General features: G+C 44.9%; 1 protein-coding gene across 1 annotated transcript in view; it reads right to left on the reverse strand.

Annotated features, from left to right (window-relative positions):
- Positions 1 to 886: 886 nt before the first annotated feature.
- The window catches only part of LOC115158350 (forkhead box protein N3), an 88,710-nt gene continuing 68,158 nt past the window's right edge, over positions 887 to 21,438 (reverse strand). The window contains exons 5-6 of the mRNA XM_029707226.1: positions 7,213 to 7,321; positions 887 to 4,624 (exon numbers count right to left, since the gene is read on the reverse strand). Coding sequence (XP_029563086.1) covers positions 4,129 to 4,624; positions 7,213 to 7,321 — 605 coding nt within the window. The 3' untranslated portion in view covers positions 887 to 4,128. The remainder of the gene's footprint in view (positions 4,625 to 7,212; positions 7,322 to 21,438) is intronic.

Below are 21,438 nucleotides of genomic sequence, written 5' to 3' on the forward strand. Positions count from 1 at the left end.
AAGGTATATCTCTCTGGTCACCCCTAAAGCCAACTCCTCCTTTGGTCGTCTCTCCTTCCAGTTCTCTGCTGCCAATGACTGGAACGAACTACAAAAATCTCTGAAACTGGAAACACTTATCTCCCTCACTAGCTTTAAGCACCAGCTGTCAGAGCAGCTCACAGATCACTGCACCTGTACATAGCCCATCTATAATTTAGCCCAAACTACTACCTCTTCCCCTACTGTATTTATTTATTTTATTTATTTTGCTCCTTTGCACCATATTATTTATATTTTAACTTTGAACTTTCTTCAAACTACAAATCTACCATTCCAGTGTTTTTCTTGCTATACTTTATTTACTTTGCCACCATGGCATTTTTTTGCCTTTACCTCCCTTATCTCACATCATTTGCTCACATCGTATATAGTCTTATTTTTTTCTACTGCATCATTGATTGTATGTTGTTTTACTCCATGTGTAACTCTGTGTTGTTGTATGTTGTCGAACTGCTTTGCTTTATCTTGGCCAGGTCGTAATTGTAAATGAGAACTTGTTCTCAACTTGCCTACCTGGTTAAATAAAGGTGAAATAAAATAAAAATAAATGCATGTATGTATGTACAGTATGTATGTATGTATGTATGTATTTACAGTATTGGGCGGCAGGTAGCTTAGTGGTTAGAGCTTTGGGTCAGTAATCGAAAGGTTGTTAGTTCGAATCCCCGAGCTGACAAGGTAAAAATCTGTTGTTCTGCCCCTGAACAAGGCAGTTAACCCACTGTTCCCCGGTAGGCCGTCATTGTAAATAAGAATTTGTTCTTAACTGACTTGCCTAGTCGAATAAAGGTAAAATGTAACATTTAAATGTATGCATGTATATATGAACATACCAGAGCATGAACTGACTAAGGCTTTAATGTATTCTCATTATAGCTTACACTAATCTTCTACAGCAGTGGGCTAAATGTACTGAATCACTCAAAACCTAAACAATTGGCAGGGTTTAAACATCGCTCATTATATAATACTTTTCCTTTATACTGTCATTTTTCCAAAGTAAATCATCCACAAAAACAGGCTCTATTGAGTCATACATTAATATATTGTATCTGTCATAACTTTGAACAAAAGGTTTGCCTATGCTAATCTGGTGTAGGCTAGGGAGCCAATTAGAACAGTGGAACTTGTTCTGAACATTCTGAGGAATTCTAAACTCCATGTCAAACAGTTCCTTATACTCCGTCAGTTTACACTGAGGTTTCTGCCAAGAGAACTAGGACCCAATAGGAATATAGTCACAAAATGACAAAATATTGTGATAAATAAAGAAATATGTGCTGCTCAATATGAAATCATGTCAATCAAAGACATTGGAACACAAAGCCTTGAGAACAGGCACAATGTTAAAGGTTGTACGGTTGTTGGACACACACAAACACTCACACACACACACTATTGATAACTTCTGAAAAACACTAGAACATTGACATATTTATCTTTTAAGAGGAAGAAGACTGAAAACCATACTAGAGGCTTTTCAATCTAGCCTTATACCTAACAGACATGGGTTTAAACGCTACAGTATTTGACATAATTTAAAATACTTGGGCTGTGCTTGATAGAGCTTGCCTCAATGGAACTAATAGAAAAGTCCCAAAAGTACAAACCCTGCCCATCTGGCACTCAAGGTCATTCAAAGTATTTGAAAGCTTTCAAATAGTATTTAAACCCAGGTCTGTTATCCCTAAAGCCCGGAGTAGATTGCAGAGTGATTTCCCCATAACATTTCTCCCTGAAGAAGATTTGTCTTTATAAACCTGTTCATCTGAAGAAATACAATATCAATTTACAAAAAAAAAATGTTGAAATTAAATTAAACAAAATCGAGGGTATAAGAGTTGTCTGCAAAAACTTTGTTTTCTCTTGTAGGATCTAAGTTTATATGAAAATAAGTCATGCTTCATGCTAAATACATTGTTTATATTACATGATCTTTGAATAAAAAAAGATTGACTTTTGTATCTTATTTACAAGCACCCATGCAATATAACTGAGAAAGTCCTGCAGGTCAAATTGCTTCAATTAAGAAAGGAAAAATAAAATATTTTCTAACCTTTTTACAGTTGTCCAGACTGGACAAATTGCTTATACTTTTATGAGAGTAGGTAGAGGAAGAATGGGAAACATTTCAAACAGAAATAAAACGACAACGAATCCACAATTTATGTAAATAGTTTTGTGAGTCTGTTAAATGATAGGCAGGTGTCGTAACATGGGGTATATTTAAACTGACATTCACTTTTTAATGGAAGAGAAATACTGGAAGAGTTTGAGGGACATAGTCTAAGTGAAACTGTGTCTGAAATGGCACCCTATTCCCTGTATAGTGCACTACTTTTGGCCAGAGCCCATGAAGCTCTGGACAAATTAGTGCACTATAAAGAGAATAGGGTGCCATTTAAGATGCAGATGAGCAACAAGCACAAGATGGAGGAGATATATTGCCTCTGACCCGGCACTAAGTCATCACCATGACAACAAAAACATTGTAACAGTAAAGTTCTAATTATCCTTAAATATTAAAAAGTGCTCTTAAAGGAATCGTGCCCCGTTCTCCATGATGTCTTTACTATTGTTAATAGAAATTGCTGTAATGAATGTCAATTAAGTGCATGCATGATTTTCACAATTGTTTAGACATTTACGGTATTCTCCTGTCTCTTCTCTGAAGATCTTCTGATGTAAAAATATTATAATAATTGCCATTGAGCAGATGCTTTTATCCAAAGCGACTTACAGTCGTGCGTGAATACAATTTATGCGGGTGGCCACGGGAATTGAATCCACAACCCTGGTGGTGCAACAGCCATGCTCTACCAACTGAGCCATACACGACCATATATGATGTTGCAATGCCTTTATATTTGTCTTTGTAAGCAGATTGGCTACATCAGGCAACCTGGTCGCTTGTCTTTGGCACAGTCTTACATTTTGTGCTCATGGGCGTAGGATGTGTGAGCAGCAAGTTTGAACAGTTTTAAAACTGGAAGTATTATTGGCTCAACTTCCTTGCTTTCATTAGTGGACAATTGCTACAGATTCACAGACGAAACACTTACAGATTACACAAAACGCTCAGCTATTCTCCTCAACCATTACATTTTCTACTATGTTTTTCCATAATTAGTGACAAAACATATTTTTCTATGGCTTACATCCCCTTTACACAACATAAAAATATCAACAGAGACACATGAGAATCAATTACCCATCAGAGTTAGAGTTGAAACATATAGGAAACGTATAGGAAACGTATAGGAAAACAGAGATTTTTGATATTGCCACAAATAAGTAGGATTCTCCTAATGCCCCTGGAGGAGAGAAAGAGAGCTAGAGAGAGATAGAGAGAGATAGATAGATGAAGTAATGTCTATTGAGACTAATGCTTGAATAGAGTTCTATCTCCTGGCCTGTTGGTGGTTGATAGGTCACTGTGTAGACCTGGCGTGTAGTCCTACTGAAGGCCTCGGTGCTCAGGCCTGGCCATATACCCTTTTCACACTATTGAAGCCAAAGTTGAGCTGAGCCAAGCCGAGATGTACTGGGGCTTCCTGGCCTGGTTACCCTCATCCACCATAGTTGCTGCTGGAACCATGCTGGGAAGGACAATCTGAAAATAAATGTTCAGAGCCAGCACAGTATAGGCTTTAGTTTGGCTCCATAGTGGGAATCAGGCGTCAGAGACACAACACACCACCAATGGTTAGAAGCAGCTGGTGTCCGTCCTATCTCCTCTGACCAGAATATCTGCCGTACTTTTCTGTTCATTTCACGATGCTTCTACATGTTGAGTCTCCACCATTTGTCAACACCCCGCAGGTGATTGCTAACACACCTTGCAACACACCACGCCAACCCGCTGCTTTTAGCCATTGGTCTTTGTGGCGTGTCTCAGCGATTACTTTCTAGGCCATGGCGATATGTGTGTAGGCCAGGTGTACTGGCCAGGTGTACTTGCCAGGTGATCTGGCCAGGCGTGTAGGCCAGGTGTGCTGGCCAGGTGTGCTGGCCAGGTGTACTGGCCAGGTGTGTAGGCCAGGTATACAGGCCTGATGTGTAGGCCTCTCTATGGCCTGGCATTAGTTAGTTTCTGAGGGCCTCTTTCTGCTCCTTCTCTTTCTGAGCAGCCTTGGCTCGGTTAGTGATGTTGTTGAGGCACGCCCTGACACCCGCCAGGTGGAGCAACGACCCAGCCGCCTCCTTCATCTCCTCATCATCGCTCTCCAACGGCGGCTTCTCCGCCAATGCTGCAGACCGGCGCTTCTTCAGCGGCAGCGTATCACCCAGGGCCCGCAGGCGGTTTTTGGTCCAGGGCAGTCCCCGTCGCCGGGCATGCTGGGATAGGAAGGGGACAGAGGCAGAGTCCAGTGGGACTTCTTTTGGTTCGGATTTGACCCCTCGGTGGACTCCCACCTCCACTGCAATGATGTCATCGTCTTCGTCAGACACGGAGGGCCCCTGGGAAGAGCAGGGCATGCTGGGGGATTTGGCATTGCTGTAGTTGTGGTCCTCCTGGAGGTCGTCGCTGGGAGGGTGGGAGGGGTAGTCACAGGGGGTCAGGTAGTCCCCCAGAGCTGACCTGGAGAAAGACACACAGGAGAGATAGGAAGGCTATAGTTACTCTTAATGTAAACAGACTACATTCTTGGTTAGAGTGTCTGCACTGAGATTGGAAGGTTGGGAGTTCAATCCCGGGCCGAGTCATACCAAAGACTGTACAAATTGGACCCAATGCGTCTCTGCTTGGCACTCAGAAACATTGAAGAGATACTGTAGATTGGGGGTAAGGCCCTGCGATAGACTAGCGTCCGGTCCAGGAGGTATACAGGTATACTATCTTAATTTGATCACTCTGTTGTTGCAGATCATTTTCCTGCTGGGGAAATCGCAGAGGAAAATCCTAACTTGTTGTGTATTCAGGGTTAAAAAGGCTTCTAAAGTTCGTATTTTCCACTTAAAAATGTTAGACTTCATTTGCCCTAACGAAAAATGGGAGGAGCAGGAGTAGATGTGACAGATGGTTTTGAGGTCAGGGCTCTGTACAGGCCAGTCAAGTTCTTCCACCCCGATCTCAACAAACCATTTCTCTTTGTGCATGGGGGCATTGGCATGCTGAAACAGGAAAGGTCCTTCCACAAGCTGTTGCCACAAAGTTGGAAGCACAGAATCGTCTAGAATGTCATTGTATGCTGTAGTGTAAAGATTTCCCAAAACTGGAACTAAGGGGCCTAGCCTGAACTATGAAAAACAGCCCCAGACCATTATTCCTCCTCCACCAAACTTTACAGTTGCCACTATGCATTGGGACAGGTAGCGTTCTCTTGGCATAGACTGAACCCAGATTTGTCCGTCAGACTGCCAGATGGTGAAGCATGAATCATCACTCCAGACAACGAGTTTCCACTGCTCCAAAGTCCAATGGCGGCGAGCATTACGCCACTCCAGCCGACACTTGGCATTGGACATGGTGATCTTAGGCTTGTGTGCAGCTGCTTGACCATGGAAACCCATTTCATGAAGCTCCTGACGCACAGTTATTGTGCTGACGTGGCTTCCAGAGGCACTTTGGAACTCGGTAGTGAATGTTGCAACTGAGGACAGACAAATTTTGCTCCTAGATATTTCCATTTCACAATAACAGCACTTACAGTTGACCGGGGCAGCTCTAGGAGGGCAGAAATTTGACGTACTGACTTTTTGGAAAGGTGGCATCCTATGACTGTGTCACGTTGAAAGTCACTGAGCTCAGTAAGGCCATTGTACTGCCAATGTTAGTCTATTGACATGGCATGTCTGCATGCTCAATTGTATACACCTGTCAGCAACGGGTATGGCTGAAGTAGCCGGACCCACTTATTTGAAGGGGTGTCCACATACAAAAGTATCTATAGTGTATTTCTGTATAGTTACTGTGTCATTACAATAGTACATTTGATATACCATAAAAGCTGATCAGAGCATCGCGCCATAAATAAATCAAAGTACTCCATCTGTCCGTTCACACCACAGCACACCCCTCGCTCGGACTGGACCTCATTTTCCTTTAGCAGGACAGTCTGGCAGCATTAATATCTCATAGGAAGGACATACCATCTTCTAAATGATGAAATATTCCATGCATACCTTATATGAGCTGCTGCCCTGCCAGTGGGGATGTTTAATTCATGACATGGTGTGCGTGTGTGTGTGCATCCATGTGTGGATGTGTGTGCCTCCGTGTGTATGAGCATGCCTCTGTGTGTGTGTGTGTGTGTGTGTGTGTGTGTGTGTGTGTGTGTGTGTGTGTGTGTGTGTGTGTGTGTGTGTGTGTGTGTGTGTGTGTGTGTGTGTGTGTGTGTGTGTGTGTGTGTGTGTGTGTGTGTCCTTTCATGCTCTCATGCTCCCATGATGGATAAGCATGTCCAGGCCTGTTCCTAAAGCTTCTCTGAATCACCAGGCTCGTCACAGGACTAAACCAGTGTGATGGCTGTAGAAACACACCTGGTTGTGATAAGACTTACAAATAGCACCATATTCCCTATATAGTGCACTACTTTTGACCAGGGCCCATAGGCAAGACTGAACTCAACATGTAGTACTGTACTAAACCAAATAAAATACCAAATACCTTTGTGTGGTGGTTTCAGTTGGAGTATAATAATAATAAACAAATTAATGTGTGATTATGTAAATGGTAAACGGTGGAAAAATACTTTTGGGAAGGTGGGGGGGTGAGTGTGTGTGTACTCCAGCTGCAGCCATACATCATAACCCAACATTTGATTGACAGGCTCACTGACTGTCACGTCCTGACCATAGAAAGCTGTTATTTTCTATGGTAGAGTAGGTCAGGGCGTGACAGTTTTTTTTCTAGGTTAGATTTTCTATGTTGGGTTGTTCTAGTTTTGTATTTCTATGTTGGGCTTTGTTTGGGATGATCTCCAATTAGAGGCAGCTGGTCATCGTTGTCTCTAATTGGAGGTCATTTAAGTTGGTGTTTGTCCCACCTGGGTTTGTGGGAGATTGTTTTTGAGTAGTGTATGTTTCTCCTCTGCGTCACATTTTTATTTTTTTTGATATTCTAGTTTATTTAGATGTATTGCATAGTTTCACAGTATAAATGAAATGTGGAACAACACACACGCTGCACTTTGGTCCGCTCCTCCTTTCGACAGCCGTGACACTGACCTTATCGCAGTGGTCCTTCTGCCCACAGGGCTAATGGGTAGGGATCGGATGACAGGAAACAGACAATGGCTCCTGACGCAGGCCCCATTTTGGATCACGCCTTCAGAAACTACAGAGAGAGGAGGAGACACAAGGATTTACATAGAGATACACACCAACAAATACACGCTAACAGACACTAGTGTGCACAAGAAAACACACACACAAAAAGGATGCAAACATTTCAAAGGTCCCTGTATGCATGGAACTCAAGGGTACAGAAACACCTCCTTCTCCAAACACACACACACACACACACACACACACACACACACACACACACACACACACACACACACACAGAAATGCACACAAATACACATGCATACATCTATACACAGAACGCACATGTACAACAAAAAGTTGTTCCACATAGCAACATTTTCGTAAACACATAGCAACATTGTCGTAACCACATAGCAACATTGTCGTAACCACATAGCAACATTTTCGTAAACACATAGCAACATTGTCGTAACCACATAGCAACATTGTCGTAAACACATAGCAACATTGTCGTAACCACATAGCAACATTTTCGTAAACACATAGCAACATTGTCGTAACCACATAGCAACATTTTCGTAAACACATAGCAACATTGTCGTAAACACATAGCAACATTTTCGTAAACACATAGCAACATTGTCGTAAACACATAGCAACATTGTCGTAACCACATAGCAACATTGTCGTAACCACATAGCAACATTGTCGTAAACACATAGCAACATTGTCGTAAATGGCTAAGGTGTTGGATTGACTGGTCTGGGCTACTCCCTGAATTCACTGTAGGGAAATAATGAATAAGAAGCCAGAATCATAAGCTAGCCTATACACCTCAAAAAGACCTGTGATCAGTTCACTGATTATTCATTGGTTCTGTGAATAGTCCAGCAGAGCGTTATTGATGGGAGAGAAGAGGCTAAATTAAGCGAGCAACTGTCCTAAATGACAATGAGAGGTGCAGGGGAATGCCTTAATCGACATCCACGTCTTTGGTGCCTGTGGAACAGTGGGTTAACTGCCTTGCTAAGGGGCCCAACGCTCTAACCATTAGGCTAAATGCCGCCCAATGGCTGGGGTTAACGGGCTCATAGGTCTCAGCATTGTGTTGATGTTAACGCACACAGTCTGTTGATATTTGGATGTAGCTATACCTTGACGTGTGTGTTGGGGGGGGGGGGGGAATGTGCGTGTGGGGAGGTTGGGGGGGTTGTGTGTGTGGGGAGGGGGGAATTGTGTGTGTGGAGGGGTTGTGTTTGTGGGATGGGGGGTTGTGTGTGGGGGGTTGTGTGTGTGGGATGTGGGGGTTGTGTGTGCATGGGAGGGTTGTGTGTGTGTGGAGGGGTTGTGTTTGTGGGATGGGGGGTTGTGTGTGCGTGGGGGGGTTGTGTGTGTGGGGGGGTTGTGTGTGCGTGGGGGGGGGTGTGTGTGTGGGATGGGGGGGTTGTGTGTGCGTGGGGGGGTTGTGTGTGTGGGGGGGTTGTGTGTGCGTGGGGGGGTTGTGTGTGCGTGGGGGGGTTGTGTGTGTGGGATGGGGGGGTTGTGTGTGTGGGGGGGGTGTATGTGTGGGGGGGTTGTATGTGTGCGTGGGGGGGTTGTGTGTGCGATGGGGAGGGTTGTGTGTGTGTGGGGGGGTTGTGTGTGGGGGGGTTGTGTGTGTGGGGGGGTGTTGTGTGTGTGGGATGGGGGGGTTGTGTGTGTGGGGGGGGTTGTGTGTGCGTGGGGGGGTTGTGTGTGTGGGATGGGGGGGTTGTGTGTGCGTGGGGGGGTTGTGTGTGTGGGATGGGGGGGTTGTGTGTGTGTGGGGGGGTTGTGTGTGTGGGATGGGGGGGTTGTGTGTGTGTGGGGGGGTTGTGTGTGTGGGATGGGGGGGTTGTGTATGTGTGGGGGGGTTGTGTGTGTGGGATGGGGGGGTTGTGTGTGCGTGGGGGGGTTGTGTGTGCGTGGGGGGGTTGTGTGTGTGTGGGGTGGGGTTGTGTGTGTGTGTGGGGGGGTTGTGTGTGCGTGGGGGGGTTGTGTGTGTGGGGGGGGGTTGTGTGTGCGTGGGGGGGTTGTGTGTGCGTGGGGGTTGTGTGTGTGGGATGGGGGGGTTGTGTGTGCGTGTGGGGGTTGTGTGTGCGTGGGGGTTGTGTGTGCGTGGGGGGGTTGTGTGTGCGTGGGGGGGTTGTGTGTGCGTGGGGGGGTTGTGTGTGCGTGGGGGGGTTGTGTGGGGTGGGGTGGGGTTGTGTGTGCGTGGGGTGGGGTTGTGTGTGCGTGGGGGGGTTGTGTGTGGGGTGGGGTGGGGTTGTGTGTGTGTGGGGTGGGGTTGTGTGTGTGTGGGGTGGGGTTGTGTGTGTGTGGGGTGGGGTTGTGTGTGTGGGGTGGGGTTGTGTGTGTGGGGTGGGGTTGTGTGTGAGGGGAGTTTTTTTTTTTTTAAATTTTATGATTTCACCTTTATTTAACCAGGCAGGCCAGTTGAGAACAAGTTCTCATTTACAACAGCGACCTGGCCAAGATAAAGCAAAGCAGTGCGACAAAAAACAACAACACAGAGTTACACATGGGATAAACAAACATACAGTCAATAACACAATAGAATAATCTATATACAGTGTGTGCAAACGGAGTAAGGAGGTAAGGCAATAAATAGGCCAATAGTAGCGAAGTAATTACAATTTAGCAAATTAACACTGGAGAGATAGATGTGCAAGTAGAAATACTGGTGTGCAAATGAGCAAAAAATGTCAATAAAAATGAGTATGAGGTAGGTAGTTGGTAGTTGGATGGGCTATTTACAGATGAGCTGCGATCGGTAAGCTGCTCAGATAGCTGATGTTTAAAGTTAGTGAGGGAGATATGAGTCTCCAACTTCAGCGATTTTTGCAATTCGTTCCAGTCATTGGCAGCAGAGAACTGGAAGGAAAGGCGGCCAAAGGAGGTGTTGGCTTTGGGGATGACCAGTGAGATATACCTGCTGGAGCGCGTGCTACGGGTGGGTGCTGTTATGGTGACCAGTGAGCTGAGATAAGGCGGAGCTTTATCTAGCAAAGACTTATAGATGACCTGGAGCCAGTGGGTCTGGCGACGAATATGTAGCGAGGGCCAACCAACGAGAGTATACAGGTCACGGTTTGTGTGTGGGGGGGGATTGTGTGTGTGAGGGGGATTATGTGTGTGGGGGGATTGTGTTTGTGGGAGGGGGATTGTGTGTGTGTGGGAGGGGGGGATTGTGTGTGTGAGGGGGATTATGTGTGTGGGGGGGAATTGTGTTTGTGGGAGGGGGGATTGTGTGTGGGGGGGGGGGGTTTGTGTGTGGGGGGGATTGTGTTTGTGGGAGGGGGGATTGTGTGTGGGGAGGGGGGGTTTGTGTGTGTGTGGGAGGGGGGGATTATGTGTGTGGGGGGGGATTGTGTGTGTGGGAGGGGGGATTGTGTGTGGGAGGGGGGATTGTGTGTGGGAGGGGGGATTGTGTGTGGGAGGGGGGGATTGTGTGTGGGAGGGGGGATTGTGTGTGGGAGGGGGGATTGTGTGTGTGGGAGGGAAGATTGTGTGTGTGGGAGGGGGTATTGTGTGTGGGAGGGGGGATTGTGTGTGTGGGAGGGGGGATTGTGTGTGGGAGGGGTGGATTGTGTGTGTGGGAGGGGGGATTGTGTGTGTGGGAAGGGGGATTGTGTGTGTGGGAGGGGGGATTGTGTGTGGGAGGGGGGATTGTGTGTGGGAGGGGGGATTGTGTGTGTGGGAGGGGGGATTGTGTGTGGGAGGGGGGATTGTGTGTGTGGGAGGGGGGATTGTGTGTGTGGGAGGGGGGATTGTGTGTGGGAGGGGGGATTATGTGTGGGAGGGGGGATTGTGTGTGTGGGAGGGGGGATTGTGTGTGGGAGGGGTGGATTGTTTGTGTGGGAGGGGGGATTGTGTGTGTGGGAGGGCGAATTGTGTGTGTGGGAGGGGGGATTGTGTGGGGAGGGGGGATTGTGTGGGGAGGGGGATTGTGTGTGGGAGGGGTGGATTGTTTGTGTGTTGGGGGGATTGTGTGTGTTGGGGGGATTGTGTGTGGGGAGGGAGAGGATTGTTTGTTTGGGGGGATTGTGTGTGTGGGAGGGGGGGATTGTGTGTGTGAGGGGGGGATTGTGTGTGTGGGACTGGGGATTGTGTGTGTGTGAGGGGGGGATTTTGTGTGGGGTGGGGGGATTGTGTGTGTGGGAGGGGGGAAAACATCCAGAAACATCCAACTCTACAGTGAGACTGCAAAAGCTTGTTGTCTGCATAACTTACTTAGAGAAAGTTTTACAGAAAGAAATAGATTAAGAGACACAGATATTTAGAAAGAGAGGATAGAGAGAAAGAGATATTTAGAAAGAGAGGATAGAGAGACAGAGATATTGAGAAAGAGAGGACATTGAGAAAGATATTTAGAAAGAGAGGATGATCACAGACACTCCAGTTAGTTGAGACTGGCAGCTCAGCTCAGATCAGCTCATCACAGACACTCCAGTTATTTGAGTCTGGCTGCTGAGCTCAGTTCATCTCCCAGTTACTTGAGGCTGGCTGCTCAGCTCAGATCAGCTCATCACAGACGCTGCAGTTATTTGAGAATGGCAGCTCAGGTCAGATCAGCTCATCACAATCGCTCCAGTTACTTGAGGCTGGCTGCTGACTTCAGATCAGCTCATCACAGACACCAGTTACCTGATGCTGGCTGTTCAGCTCAGCTCAGCTCATCACATGCGCTCCAGTTATTCGAGGCTGGCTGCTGTGCTCAGTTCATCTTCACACAGACGTTCCAGTTACTTGAGGCTGGCTGCTCAGCTCAGCTCATCACAGACGCTCCAGTTACTTGAGGCTGGCTGCTGAGCTCAGCTCAGCTCATCACAGACGCTCCAGTTATTTGAGGCTGGCTGCTCAGTTCAGCTCATCACAGACGCTCCAGTTATGCTCCAGCTCATCACAGACGCTCGCCCATATATTTTTCTTGTAAATCTGTACATATACACAGAGTATTCAGACCGCTTGACTTTTCCCACATTTTTTATGTTACAGCCTTGTTCTAAAATTGATTAAATAGTCCCCCCCTCATCAAATTACACACAATACCACATAATGACAAAGCAATAACAGGTTTTTCGAAATTTTTGCAAATGAATAAAAAATTAAATACCGAAATAGTACATTTACATAAGTATGCATACCTTTTACTCAGTTCTTTGTTGAAGAACCTTTGGCAGCGATTACAGCCTCAAATTTTCTTGGGTATGAATCTACAAGCTTGGAACACCTGTATTTGGGGAGTTTCTCCCATTCTTTTTTAAATAATCAATTTTAGAATAAACCTGTAAAGTAACAAATGTCAAGGTGTCTGAAAACCATCCAGGACCTCTATACCAGGTGGTGTCAGAGGAAGGCCCTAAAAATTGGCAAAGACTCCAGTCACCAATAGTTATTGACTGTTCTCTCTGCTACCGCACAGCAAGCTGTACCGGAGCACCAAGTCTAGGTCCAAAAGGCTTCTTAACAGCTTCTACCACCAAGCCATAAGACTCCTGAACAGCTAATCAAATGGTTACCCAGACTATTTGTATTGTGCTGCAATTAGCTGCAATTTGTTGGTTGTAATTTTGGGTAGAGCAGACATTGCCATCTATTTTAGTTAGCTGCATGTGTGACATAACTCCGCTAGACCTATTTAGGATATAATTTACAAAGATTATACCTTTTTGTTATTTATCAAAGAGTATGTTTTAGAAATCAATTACTATACTTGAGAATAAAAACAAAATATTTGTTGTATTATTTGTTCTGCCTTTTCTGGTGGATTAAACTGAAACTGCAACCAACTTTCTATGGCTTGTTTTAAAAATAGCTATATTTTAGAGATGATTTCATTATCAAATAACCGAAAGTGAGAAGTTGTAATCTGAATAAAGGGAAAAAGGCTGTTCTTGAACATGAGAGCTTCTCTCTCTAATCTGCTAGAGAACCAGTTTGGGTATATGTGTAACTTTTGTATGATGGACGCCTTTAGTGAGAGGTCTAATGCTTTAATATTTTGTGCTCTCCGAACTCATATTGATTATATAAATAAGCCTGTTTAATTTCGTTTGGCTTGCCATTAAAAAAAAGGAAATATTTTTGCTCATATAATTAAAAAAACAGGTTGCTGAGTGTAGGCAAGACCATAAGTAAATAGGTAAACTGGGATATGACCCAAGAGTTAATCAAGGTGATATTTCCACAAATAGACAGGTATTTTCCTTTCCATGGCAGCAATATCTTATCTATTTTGCAAATTTTCTATTAACTTGTATTGTAGTGAGATGATTTAGTTCTTTCTGGATATGTATACCGAGTGTGTCCACATCCCCGTCAGACCATTTAATTGGTAAACTACACGGTAATGCAAAAGTTGTATTTTCTAGAGAGGTTAGAAAATGTATCTAGATCCTCTATGAAGCTGTGGAGGGATTCAAATTGTGAATTTAAAAGAAAACATGAATCATTAGCATACAATGACACTTTTGTTTTTAAACCCTGGATTTCTAACCCTTTGATATTATTGTTGGATTTGATTTTAATAGCTAACGTTTTGAAGGCCATAGTAAATAGATATGCTGATAGTGGACAACCTTGTTTTACTCCTCTTGACAATTTAAAACTTTCTGAGATGTAGCCATTATTTACTATTTTACACCATGGGTTACTATATATAACTTTAACCGATTTTATAAGAGATTCTCCAAAATTGAAATATTCCAGGCATTTATATATAAATTCCAGTCATACTTAATCAATAGCCTTTTCAAAGTCAGCTATGAATAGCAGGCCTGGTTTCACAGATTTTTCATAGTGTTCTATCGTTTCCAGTACTTGTCTTATATTATCTCCAATGTATTGCCATGTAAAAAACCTGTCTGATTAGGATGAATAATATCCGATAATACCTTTTAAATTCTATGCGCTAGGATTTTGACTGGAATTTATTTGAAGCTGGCGACTCAGCTCAGCTCATCTCATCACAGACTCTCCAGTTCAGCTCAGTAAAACAGCTGTCATCCACATCTCTCTCTGGATCTCTGGGGTCAGTGTGCTTTTCAGAAATTAGTATGTTTACATGCACACTAACAATTCGATAAAAAACAAATTATGGCAGAAGGCCAAGTATGGCATTAGTCATGTAAACAACTTACTCTGCTTATCTTAATCAGCGTAAGATCATAATCAAAGTAAGCATACGCTGAATAAAACACCTTTTTTTCTGAGCAATCTTTCAAATTATTACAACATGGAAATTCCTTAATCAGAGTTACAGCAGTGTATTTGATCTGCACATGTGCTAGCATGAGCAGCACGAGTTTCATTCTTTTGCGCAAGTGAAGTGAGTTCGGAAAAACTGAAAGTATTTGTCTTAGAAATAGTTTTAGGCTTCACACAAATATCATCGTCGCTGTGGTAGAATGTTTATTCCGAGTGCCGATTTTCAGCATTCATCAAAGTCTCATCAGGTGGCCTGATATCAGATGTGTCAGGATGTAAACAGGATTAGTAGGAAAATTGTAGTTCTTGAAACGCATGTAAACATTTAAATGTAACTATTATATTAATCTGGCTATTCACAATCATCATATTATTCTGGGTATATAACCGTACTCACTGATGACCACCATTTGCTTTTGATTTTGCCTACGACAGCATGTTGTAGACAGCATGTTGTAGACAGCATGTTGTAGACAGCATGTTACATCACAAATGTGGTCTGCCACTATCTCATCACAGCACAGCACTAAGGTGTAGCCCATCTGTTTTTCTATTTCCACAAGGCACTGTACATGACTGTTTTTCTCTTTCCACAAGGTACTGTATGTGACTGTTTTTCCAGCTGTATGTCTGTTGTCTAATTCTATTAGCTCCTGAGGTAGAACTGAAGACTATCCATGTTAATCCTATTGACTCTGGTTGTGGGGCTAACTATAATACTGGTAATGCGGCTCCTTATCAGTAAGTCCTTGCGTGCCTGCCTAACTGCCTGCCTACTTGCCTAACTGAATCCCTGCCTGCCTGCCTACCTGCCTGCCTGCATCCTTGCCTGCCTGCCTACCTGCCTGCCTGCACACTGTCTCCATTGTAATCTCAATCACTTGCTGTGTGTGTATGTATGTGTGCGTGCCAGTATGTACGTATGTCTATCTGTGCTAGGTCTCTCTGGGTTAACATTCCCCTCTCTCCTTCCCTCCCCCCTTTTCTGCTCTCTCTCTCTCGCTCCGGTGGTGGGCAAGGCTTTCCGTTGCTGTGGCGACCGCTCCCATTCCACATGCCACACAGTGGTAGATCATGCTACAGCGGAGGAGAGGCAGGAAATAACTCTGTTGAGCCAGCGTCTCAAATGGCACCCTTTTCCCTTTACTACCTTTGACCAGTGCACCATATAGGGAATAGTGTAATATTTGGTAGAATATAGGGAACAGGGTGCTATCTTGGAGAATATAGGGAATAGGGTGCTATCTGGGAGAATATAGGGAATAGGGTGCTATCTGCGAGAATATAGGGAATAGGGTGCTATCTGCGAGAATATAGGGAATAGGGTGCCATCTGGGAGAATATAGGGAATAGGGTGCTATTTGGGAGGCTGCCAGACAGATCCTGTTTACACTAGATACACACAGTATGCCCTACCCTGGCCTGGCCTAACCCTAACCCTGGTCTGGCCTAACCCTAGCGCTGCACTGCCTGGCCTAACGCTAACCCTGGCGCTGCACTGCCTGGCCTAAGTATTTCTGTAAAAAACATTTTAAATCACAACTTAAGTTGTTTTGGGGGTATCTTTACTTTACTATTTATATTTTTCACAACTTTTACTTTTACTTCACTACATTCTGAAAGAAAATAATGTACTTTTTTCTCCATACATTTTCCCTTACACCCAAAAGTACTCATTACATTTTGAATGCTTAGCAGGACAGGACTATTAGCCCACACAAACTCATTCACTACAGATATTATCAAATATATATTTATATATGTATTACTTTTAAAACAGGTTTTTAACCCCTTATTTCTGGTACTAAACAGTCCAAACTAAACATTCTGAAATTATTCTGACCCCTTACAATTTTCCACATTTTGTTACGTTACAGCCTCATTCCAAAATGGATTAAATATTTATTTTGCTCATCAATCTACACACAATAAGGCAGGTAGCCTAGTGGTTGTGGCGTTTATACTAGTAACTGAAAGGTTGCAAGATTGAATCCCCGAGCTGACAAGGTAAAAATCTGTTGTTCTGCCCCTGAACAAGGCAGTTAACCCACTGTTCCTAGGCTGTCATTGAAATTAAGAATTTCTTCTTAATTAACTGACTTGCCTAGTTAAATAAAGACTTGATTGGAGTCCACCTGTGGTGAATTCAATTGATTGGACATGCTTTAGAAAGACACACACCTGTCTTTATAAGGTCCCACAGTTTTTAAAAAAACCTTTATTTAACTAGGCAAATTCTTACTTACAATGACGGCCTACCCCAGCCAAACCCGGACGACGCTGTGCAAATTGTGTGCCGCCCTATGGGACTCCCAATCAAAGCCGGATGTGAAACAGCCTGGATTCAAACCAAGGACTGTAGTGGTGCCTCTTTGCAGTGCCTTAGACAACTGCGCCACTCTGGAGTCCTTGGGAACCCAGTTGACAGTGCATGTCAAAGCAAAAATCAAGCCATTAGGTCGAAGGAGTTGTCCGTAGAGCTCGGACACACGATTGTGTCGAGACACAGATCTGGGTAAGGTACCAAAACCATTCTGCAGCACTGAAGGTCCCAAAGAACACAGTGGCCTCTATCATTCTTAAATGGAAGAAGTTTGGAACCACCAAGACTCTTCCTAGAGCTGGCCGCCCGGCCAAACTGAGTAATCGGGGGAGAAAGGCCTTGGTCAGTGTAACGCCCTGGCCATAGAGAGGGGTTTTTTGTTCTTTATTTTGGTTAGGCCAGGGTGTTACATTGGGTGGGCGTTCTATGTTCGTTTTCTAGGTTTTTTGTATTTCTTTGTTTTGGGCCGTGTGTGGCTCCCAATCAGGCACAGCTGAAGTTCGTTGTTGCTGATTGGGAGTCACACATAAGGAGCATGTTTTTCCTTTGGGTTTTGTGGGTAATTGTTTCTGTTGAGTGTTTTGCACCTGACAGGACTGTTTGGCTGTCAGTTTTCTCGTTTTGTTTTTTGTAGTGTTCTTTATTAAATTAAAATCATGATGAACACTAACTCCACTGCACCTTGGTCTACTCTCTCTTCTGACAGCCGCTACAGTCAGGGAGGTGACCAAGAACCCGATGGTCACTCTGACAGAGCATTAGAGTTCCTCTGTGGAGATGGGAGAACCTTCCAGAAGGACAACCATGTCTGCAGCACTCCACCAATCAGGCCTTTATGCTAGAGTGGCCAGACGGAAGCCAGTCCTCAGTAAAAGGCACATGACAGCCCGCTTGGAGTTTGCCAAAAGGCACCTAAAGGACTCTCAGACCATGAGAAACAAGATTCTCTGGTCTGATGAAACCAAGATTGAACTCTTTGGCCTGAATGCCAAGTGTCCTGTCTGGAGGAAACATGGCACCATCCCTACGGTGAAGCATGGTGGTGGCAGGATCATGTTGTTGGGATGTTTTTTAATGGCAGGGACTGGGAGACAAGTCAAGCTCAAGGGAAAGATGAACGGAGCAAAGTACAGAGAGATCCTTGATGAAAACCTGCTCCACAGCGCTCAGGACCTAAGACTGGTTCACCTTCCAACAGGACAACGACCCTAAGCACACAGCATAGACAAACCCTGAGAAGCATGCTGTAAACTGAGATGGGAGAAAACACACTTTATCTTTATGCCCTGTCATTATCAAGAAGAGAGAGAAAATACCCCACTTTCACAGCACTGACAAGTAGTTCTGGACAGAGTACCAAGACAGAGAATGGGGCATACAAGAACTAAAAAGAGAGTGAGAGTGTGTGTGTCTGTGTGTGTGTGTGTGTGTGTGTGTGTGTGTGTGTGTGTGTGTGTGTGTGTGTGTGTGTGTGTGTGTGTGTGTGTGTTTTACTCTGCTTTTTGGGTCAGCTTCAGCCAGAGAGAGATGACTAGGAGGGTTCCTTCATGTGCTTTATGTTCAGACTCTTAAATTTGTTCCACATGGCTCTGCTGTGTGTGTGTGTGTGTGTGTGTGTGTGTGTGTGTGTGTGTGTGTGTGTGTGTGTGTGTGTGTGTGTGTGTGTGTGTGTGTGTGTGTGTGTGTGTGTGTGTGTGTGTGTGTGTCGGCTTGTGTGAGCCTGCAGCCAAAAGGGATCAGACGCCGTGTCCAGATTTCAGGGTTAAAGTTCATTCCCAGCGGACCTTGGGAAAGAAACCATTTCAAAGTGGCCTCTCTCTCAGTCAAAACACTTCTGCTGCCAGGAAAACACAGAACTCACAGAACACAGAACTCCTATATAAAACACAGAACTCAGAACACAGAACACAGAACTCCTATATAAAACACAGAACTCCTATATAAAACACAGAACTCACAGAACGCAGAATTCCTATATAAAACACAGAACTCACAGAGCTCCTATATAAAACACAGAACTCACAGAACACAGAACTCCTATATAAAACACAGAACTCACAGAACGCAGAACTCCTATATAAAACACAGAACGCATAACTCATATATAAAACACAGAACACAGAACTCCTATATAAAACACAGAACACAGAACTCCTATATAAAACACAGAACACAGAACTCCTATATAAAACACAGAACGCATAACTCATATATAAAACACAGAACACAGAACTCCTATATAAAACACAGAACACAGAACTCCTATATAAAACACAGAACGCATAACTCATATATAAAACACAGAACACAGAACTCCTATATAAAACACAGAACACAGAACTCCTATATAAAACACAGAACGCATAACTCATATATAAAACACAGAACACAGAACTCCTATATAAAACACAGAACTCCTATATAAAACACAGAACGCATAACTCATATATAAAACACAGAACACAGAACTCCTATATAAAACACTGAACACAGAACTCCTATATAAAACACAGAACACAGAACTCCTATATAAAACACAGAACACAGAACTCCTATATAAAACAAAGAACACAGAACTCCTATATAAAACACAGAACACAGAACTCCTATATAAAACACAGAACTCTAACTCCTATATACAATATGCTGCAGCTGAAAAGGACTAGGGAAGAAGAAGGTGTCTTAATGTTTATGTCTTATGGAATGTGCAACTTTATTTTATTTTACATATATGGTTTACAATGGGTTGTAACTTACACAGGTCTTGTATAATTTTGAAATGGAACATAAAGCAGTCACCCATCACCTACATTATATAAGCTTGGAGAGCAAGGCTAGAATGGAGGAGATGCAGAGACATTACATTATTACAGCATAGAAACTTCCAATAGGCCAAGGCTGTGAGCTGTGGAACTGGGATAGTGAGCTGTGGAACTGGGATAGTGAGCTGTGGAACTGGGATAGTGAGCTGTGGGACTGGGATAGTGAGCTGTGGGACTGGGACATTGAGCTCTGGGACTGGGACATTGAGCTGTGGGACTGGGACATTGAGCTGTGGGACTGGGATAGTGAGCTGTGGGACTGGGATAGTGAGCTGTGGAACTGGGATAGTGAGCTGTGGAGCTGGGATAGTGAGCTGTGGGACTGGGATAGTGAGCTGTGGGACTGGGATAGTGAACTGTGGGACTGGGACATTGAGCTGTGGGACTGGGATAGTGAGCTGTGGGACTGGGATAGTGAGCTGTGGAACTGGGATAGTGAGCTGTGGAACTGGGATAGTGAACTGTGGGACTGGGATATTGAGCTGTGGGACTGGGATAGTGAACTGTGGAACTGGGATAGTGAGCTGTGGGACTGGGATAGTGAGCTGTGGAACTGGGATATTGAGCTGTGGGACTGGGATAGTGAACTGTGGGACTGGGATAGTGAGCTGTGGGACTGGGATAGTGAGCTGTGGAACTGGGATATTGAGCTGTGGGACTGGGATAGTGAACTGTGGGACTGGGATAGTGAGCTGTGGAACTGGGATATTGAGCTGTGGGACTGGGATCGTGAACTGTGGGACTGGGACATTGATCTCTGGGACTGGGATAGTGAGCTGTGGGACTGGGATAGTGAACTGTGGGACTGGGACATTGAGCTGTGGGACTGGGATAGTGAGCTGTGGGACTGGGATAGTGAACTGTGGGACTGGGATATTGAGCTGTGGGACTGGGATAGTGAACTGTGGGACTGGGACATTGAGCTGTGGGACTGGGATAGTGAGCTGTGGGACTGGGATAGTGAGCTGTGGGACTGGGACATTGAACTGTGGGACTGGGACATTGAGCTGTGGGACTGGGATAGTGAGCTGTGGGACTGGGACATTGAGCTGTTGACCTAGGATAGTGAGCTGTGGGACTGGGATAGTGAACTGTGGGACTGGGACATTGAGCTGTGGGACTGGGATAGTGAGCTGTGGGACTGGGACATTGAGCTGTGGGACTGGGACATTGAGCTGTGGGACTGGGACATTGAGCTGTGGGACTGGGATAGTGAGCTGTGGAACTGGGATAGTGAACTGTGGGACTGGGATAGTGAGCTGTGGGACTGGGACATTGAGCTGTGGGACTGGGATAGTGAACTGTGGGACTGGGATAGTGAACTGTGGAACTGGGATAGTGAGCTGTGGGACTGGGACATTGAGCTGTGGGACTGGGATAGTGAGCTGTGGGACTGGGATAATGAACTGTGGGACTGGGATAGTGAGCTGTGGGACTGGGACATTGAGCTGTGGGACTGGGATAGTGAACTGTGGGACTGGGATAGTGAGCTGTGGGACTGGGATAGTGAACTGTGGGACTGGGACATTGAGCTGTGGGACTGGGATAGTGAGCTGTGGGACTGGGATAGGGAACTGTGGGACTGGGACATTGAGCTGTGGGACTGGGATAGTGAACTGTGGGACTGGGACATTGAGCTGTGGGACTGGGATAGTGAACTGTGGAACTGGGATAGTGAGCTGTGGGACTGGGATAGTGAACTGTGGGACTGGGACATTGAGCTGTGGGACTGGGATAGTGAACTGTGGAACTGGGATAGTGAACTGTGGGACTGGGACATTGAGCTGTGGGACTGGGATAGTGAACTGT

This window comes from Salmo trutta, chromosome 1 (genome assembly GCF_901001165.1).
Source record: "Salmo trutta chromosome 1, fSalTru1.1, whole genome shotgun sequence".
In the NCBI taxonomy this organism is placed as follows: Eukaryota; Metazoa; Chordata; class Actinopteri; order Salmoniformes; family Salmonidae; genus Salmo; species Salmo trutta.